Here is a 6,243-nt window from a genome sequence, read left to right as displayed (position 1 = left end):
AAAAAAAGTCTTCCGTGCAGGTTCCAGAGCCCCAGTACCACTTCTCCACAAGTCTTGTGGCCTCATGAGCTTGTTTTGTTTGCTTAAAATTTCCCAAGACATGGTCTCCCTTGTAGCTTAGTAAAACATGATGCACCCTCGATGTAACTCTGAATATTTAGTTTCTTAGGTATGTTCCTCCTCAGTCAGAATTCTAAGTTGGCAATCCCATTTCATTCACTTTTTAATGAGATATATAAAGTGCTAAGATTTTAAAATGTTCATTCTGTGACATTCTGCACATGTTCCTAATTCAGGATAATTTATTTTTCTAATTAATTAAAAACAGAATACAGACCGGGTGTCACCGAGGCATTGTGTACCTGGTATAGTGCCCGGCTTCTGTTTAGCTCTCACTGCCTCCTTCCATCCCCTCCCCAACACAGGGCTGTGCTTCACACAGAGAGAGATGGTACTTCTCGTTTGTCTCTCCCCATTAGTTCCCTTCTGTTTTCATGGCACATTTATGTTTCTTTCTCAGTTTACTGAGGCAATCTCATGTAGCCAGGTGGGCTCACATTGTCTATGTACCTGAGACTTGTTCGGACACATGAAAGGAGGTTTTTCATTTGAGAATTAATGTCCATTTTGTTGACAATCCCTTGAGCCTTCTGTTTCTATGGCCTAAGAGCTAGAATTATAAGTGTGGGCCGTCACACTCAACTTTCCTTTAGTCTTGCTGTACACAATTACTATATATTGTCCTGAGAAGGCCTAATGCTGGGGGCTGGAGAAATGGTTCAGTGATGTAGAGCACTTGCTTTTCCTGCAGAGGACCCACATTCTCAGCATTCACAACCACCTATAACTCCAGTTCCAGAATGTTTTGATGCCCTCTTCTAGCCTCTGTGGGCACTCCATGCATGTGGTATATACATACATACATACATACATACATATATATATATATATACATACATACATACATATATAAAGACAAAATATACACATAAGATATAAATAATAATTAGCTGGGCAGTGGTGGTGGTGCATGCCTTTAATTCCAGCACTCAGGGGCAGAGGTAGGTGGATCTCAGTGAATTCAAGGCCAGCCTGGTTGACACAGCGAGTTCCAAGACAGCCAGGGCTATACAGAGAAACCCTATCTCAAAAAACCTAAACAACAACAACAAAAAAACAAACCCACAAAAAAAAAAATCCCAAAACATACAAATAAAATATGTTAATAAAAATCAGGCTGGGTGGAGAGCCCTATCGATAAAATGTTTGCTGCACCTTTAGTTCCCCAGAATCTACCTAAAAAAGCCAGGCCTGGTAACAAATGTTTATAATCCTAGCCCTGGGTATATCCATAGCTTGCTTGCCAGCTAGCCTCGTCTAATCAGCAAGCTCCTGGCCAGTGAGACCTTTTCTCAAAAAACCATGTGGATGGCTCTGCCTCCCCACATGAACACAGGTCTGCCTGCAAGCACACACATATGCAGAAGTAGCAGATGAATTTTTTTTAATTGTTAGCATTTTAAATAATTTTAAATTTTAAGAATAAATTTAAAAACCAAACAAAAAGTAAATACATCTTACAGTTTGTTTTGAAATTTAGTCCCCACATTATGGTTTTGTCCCAGCTTCATTATGAGAAAAAGGCTTTCCCATAATGCATTCATGTATGTTAATTATATCTTCATTGATGCCAAAATGTTGAGGAAGGGTAAACATAAAACTAAGGCAAGAGCGGGCTGTTTCTTTATTCCCATTACCAGAGGTGACTGAACTTGATGCAGACTCCCTCTGGTGACAAATACATTTGGTAAAAGGTTTTGCTTGTTTTTTGCTAATCTGCACCATGGCCCCAGCTATGCCACTCTATCCTTAGCACTTCTACAATCCGTGTTGTGCACATGAATACGTGTGTGCCTTGTGCATGCACACACACCCTGTGCCCACAGACCTGCCATTTTCAGTATCCCAACCCCATCTTCCAGATAACCTTGGAGTGGTAAGGCTCCTCTTCCCAACTCATGCTGGGAAAATGAAGTTCAGTATTGCAGTGTCTCCTATTGGCTTCCCTCATATTTTCCAAAAAACCCAGGTTCATCAAAAAGCAAATAATTAAGCTGAAACTCTGAGCCCTTCTCCAAACTCAGCCCATTCACGGCATGAGTAGGTAGTAATGCACAGACCCTGAACTGTTTTCTGACTGCAGGGGTGTACAGAAATCTCAGGTTCTTTTCCCAAGTGCTGTCCTCCTTGGATGGAGGCAAGGCACCAAATCAGGACCAGGATGTATCTTTCAAGAATCCAGATGGAGGCACCTGGGTTTTCCCGGAAGTAACCTTTTGGGGTCAAAAGGAAATTCAGAGTTTCAACTTTTTCACTTCTGGAATCTCTTGCCTAGTGTTCTAAGGGGCTTTAGTGTGTTGTGTGATATCTTGATCGCATTCTGACCATTATGTTTGTTTTGAGTCAGAAGGCGGAGTTAGCATCTAGCTGATCAAATTAACCATAGAGATTTTGGAGGACTGAGGACAGATAGGAAACAGGAAGTAAGAAGGTGGGTTGAAAGAATCTTGGACTTTTGGATGGAGGAATGGAAGAGACAGGAGGTCACTGGTGGCTTCTCTGTCGCTTCGTTGATCATTCAGGTTCTTATCTCAATATCTGACTCCCAACTTTTTATTGATAATAAAAAATAAAGAAAGAATAATTAGATAAATGCTTCACAAATGTGCGGGTAATCGTAGGGCTGTTGGGTCTTCTATCTTTTAACCATCAGTGAGCGCCGTTATCAGAAGCTAGGACTTGCCACAGTCACGCTTCCCAGCTGGCCCTCTGATAGCTTCTTCTGCACATTTTCCCAGTTGTGTCGCAGCCTGGCAATCTAGACTCAGACATTTGTCTGTCACACACAAAGAGCTTTCCTGTCCCCACCCCATTCTCATTTTTTTAAAATTTGAACCATAGAACAGAAAAAAAAATAAGTCTGAGTAAAAGCATGAAATACATTTCCTCCAGAGAATCTTCTCTTTTATAGCAGAGGACACAGGCACTGGGGTACGGCTCAGTGACAGGCTTGCCTAGGTGCGTGAGGTCCTGAGCTCGGTCTCTGGCAGCAAGGGTGGAGTTGGGGTCGTCCTGACTTGAGCTTCAGGTGTGGTGTTTGCTTAGCCTCGCCATCCCCTCAACTGCAGCAGCACTCTCTGGGTGTGTAGAGTCCAGTTCTGTTTTTGATTAGTCTCTTCTCTGAGTCACAAACTGAACAAACGAAAGAGCTGGAAGGACAACATAGTCTTTCAAATCATCTCAAGCCCTGCTGGGATTTAGCTACTTCAAAAAAGTACACCGCCTCTGGTTGCCTGTAGGGTGCGCTGTGGAAGACCTTTGCTCCCACTTTCTTCACCCCTTCAAGAGCTTAAAAACAAAGAGAAAACCATAACTTTTGGGCTCTGCGACAGAGCACTTGCCTACCATGTATGAGGCCCTGGGTTCCACCTCTAGCAACAACTGCTACAGAAGTCGACTTTTCCTACCACATAAGAACATACCTCTAGGGGCTGGAGAGGGCCCAGAGCCTGTCATCCAGAAGACTCAAGTTTGAGTCCCAGCACCCACATGGCAGCTCACCACAGTCTGTAACTCTGGTTCCAGGGAATCTGACACCCTCTCCATAGGAACTAGGTATGCCTGTTGTGTAAAGACGTATATGTAGGCAAACACTTATAATAATAAAATTTAAAAAAGAATATACCTCCACACAAATTCAAAAACATTATATTATGTTATTTTTCTGTGGGGACAGAAGCAACTCAAATGTGAGTTGAGATTTGTTAATAGTTTAGATACTAAGATAAATCACCCCAGGCACATTTGGCAGTTCCTATAAATGCAATATCAATGAGCCACATGCTGGAAAGTGTTTGCTCATACAGCCATGGAGAAAATGACCTCCACCAAACAAATCAACACCTTCCCTCAGCTTTTCATAGTCGGCATCTCATCAGTCAACTTTTTCCTTAGAGCCCTGCTTTGTCAAAGAGACAGAGTCTTGATGTGTTTCCCAAGTTGTCAGGAAAAAGTGATGCTCTTGCCTCAGCCTTCAAAGTAGCTGGACAAGTGCGGGCACAGGATGTTCTTCTATCCAGGTTATACTGACATTTCTGGTTGTTCATTAGCAGGAACCTCTTTTATTAATAGGAACTTCTCAGAGCTCCTTCACTGTACGAGGTGGCCCTGGAGCTGGCTTTGCCACCTCCTCTTGCAGTCCTCTGGCATGTCCTTCAGCAATGCTTGGGAGGGTCTAGATGGCCTGATATGAGCTAAGCAGCCAGGGAAGAACAGGTCTGTGTTTCCACCCACTTCTTAATCATGTGGTGGGCAACAGCTAACTTGGGAGGCAGCAACAATGGGAGAGCATCACTCTGTTGCTGAATAAAGGAGCCCTTTCTCGTCAGGGCTGCGGTCACCTCGTCAAGACTGAACCAGGCAGCTGCTTCTAGTTCTCTCAGGTTCACCTGGATCTGAAAGACAAGGGGGAAGGGGCGAAATTAGGAAATATAAAATTTAAAATGCTAGGCCTAAAGTGAGAAAATGTAAATAAAACTATGTTTTCTCAAATGATAACCCCTGGCGATGATGGGCTAGGTGAAAACCAGAAACACAAGAGAGAAGTAAGTGTATTTTTAAATAGTTCTTTTAAAAAATATAAATTAAAAAAATCTTATTTGTACAAGACTAAGAACATTTGTTAAGCCTGGTTTTACAAATGTACCCAGTGAACATACCCAGTGTACATACACATAAAATCCCAAAGTATAGATACTAAAATACTGAGTGGTAAGTTATAATTAATTGTGTCTGTATCAATTGTATAACTTGTTCAATTAAAGAGCAGGTACAGGGTCAGCAAGCTGGCTCAGCAGGTAAAGGCACTTGTTGCCAAGCCTGAGGACCCCCGCTTGGTCCCCAAGACTCACATGATGAGACATGGGAGAGAACAGACTCCCACAGCCTGGCTCTGATTTCCACCATGCACACACACAGACACATCTGTACAAATGTTTCCCTTTTCTACAGGGCAAAGGTGAATGACGACTAACAGCGAGAAGAAAAGTCAACACAGACTGTCTCAGGAAGTGGAAGTAGATTAGAGTCCATAAAAATCAGACGACAGAATTGGCAAACTGATAGGCAGGGCCTTCGGTGACTTCCATCTGTCAGACATGCTACAGACAACCAGGGTGGATTTAGGTAAGACATCAAAGTCCCTTTCAACCAGAAGTTCCTAGAGTTTTATATCATTAGTCCTCAACATCCTGAATTCCCTGAGCAGTAAGACCAATTCACAAATTGTTAAGTGAGGTGTGTGTACTCTGTCTGTATATAAGGTACTGTTAAAAACTGAAGGTGAGGCCGGGCGGTGGTGGCTCACGCCTTTAATCCCAGCACTCTGGAGGCAGAGACAGGTGGATCTATATGAGTTTGAGGCCAGCCTGGTCTTCAGAGAGCAAGTTCCAGGAAAGACTCCAAAGCTACAGAGAAACCCTGCCTCGAAAAACCAAAAACCAAACTAAAACAAAACAAAACTGAAGATGAAAAATCTCAACATAAATGGGGTTGGCACACTGGATACACATGAAGAGAGTGAAACTGCGCTCTGTCCACCAAAAAAACAACATAAAATGTATCAGGAATTAATTGTACATGTAGGACCTCACATAAACCTTTTAGAAGAAACTGCTATTAATGTTTTGTGATACTGGGCTGGGCACTGACTTATTTAGGTGTGCCATTAAAAGCAAAGACAGGAAAAGCTAAAGCAGACAGGATGAGATCAGAATAAAAAGTCAGGCAGGGGGTGCAGACTCTTTTAATTCCAGCACTTGGAGGCAGAGGCAGGAGGATCTCTGTGAGTTTGAGGCCAGCCTGTTCCACCTAATGAGTTCCAGGACAGTCAGTACTACACAGAGAAACTCTGTCTCAGAAGAAAAAAGTTTCTATACAGCAAAGGAAACACAAAATGAAAAAGCATCCCACGGGATGTGAGAGAATGTCTGTAGAACAAACAGCTCATAAAGAATATCCAAACTATGTAAAGGATCCCTTGCAGCTCAGCACCACACGCAGAATGGGAAGAGCTCAGCGGTAGCGTTCACCTTTGAGATCCCGTGTTCAATCCCTAGTACTGGGGGGAAAAGGCAACACCCGAATAGATGGTTCTTAGAGGAAGACATACATATGACAAATATA

The 6,243-nt window shown here is 42.8% G+C and overlaps 1 protein-coding gene across 5 annotated transcripts in view; it reads right to left on the bottom strand.

The window, feature by feature from the left end:
- Positions 1–3,752: 3,752 nt before the first annotated feature.
- The window catches only part of Nudt13 (nudix hydrolase 13), a 35,542-nt gene continuing 33,051 nt past the window's right edge, over positions 3,753–6,243 (bottom strand). For 4 of the 5 annotated variants that reach the window (XM_048426460.3, XM_085698326.2, XM_087911913.1 and 1 more), the window contains one exon: positions 3,753–4,514. In XM_048426460.3, coding sequence (XP_048282417.3) covers positions 4,314–4,514 — 201 coding nt within the window. In that variant the 3' untranslated portion in view covers positions 3,753–4,313. The remainder of the gene's footprint in view (positions 4,515–6,243) is intronic. The other variant, XM_048426461.3, reaches the window with a different exon arrangement.

Source organism: Myodes glareolus, chromosome 12 (assembly GCF_982192425.1).
Source record: "Myodes glareolus chromosome 12, mMyoGla1.1, whole genome shotgun sequence".
Classification (NCBI taxonomy): domain Eukaryota; kingdom Metazoa; phylum Chordata; class Mammalia; order Rodentia; family Cricetidae; genus Myodes; species Myodes glareolus.
The sequence above is the reverse complement of the archived record's forward strand: the minus strand, read 5'-3'. Positions and strand labels throughout refer to the sequence as shown.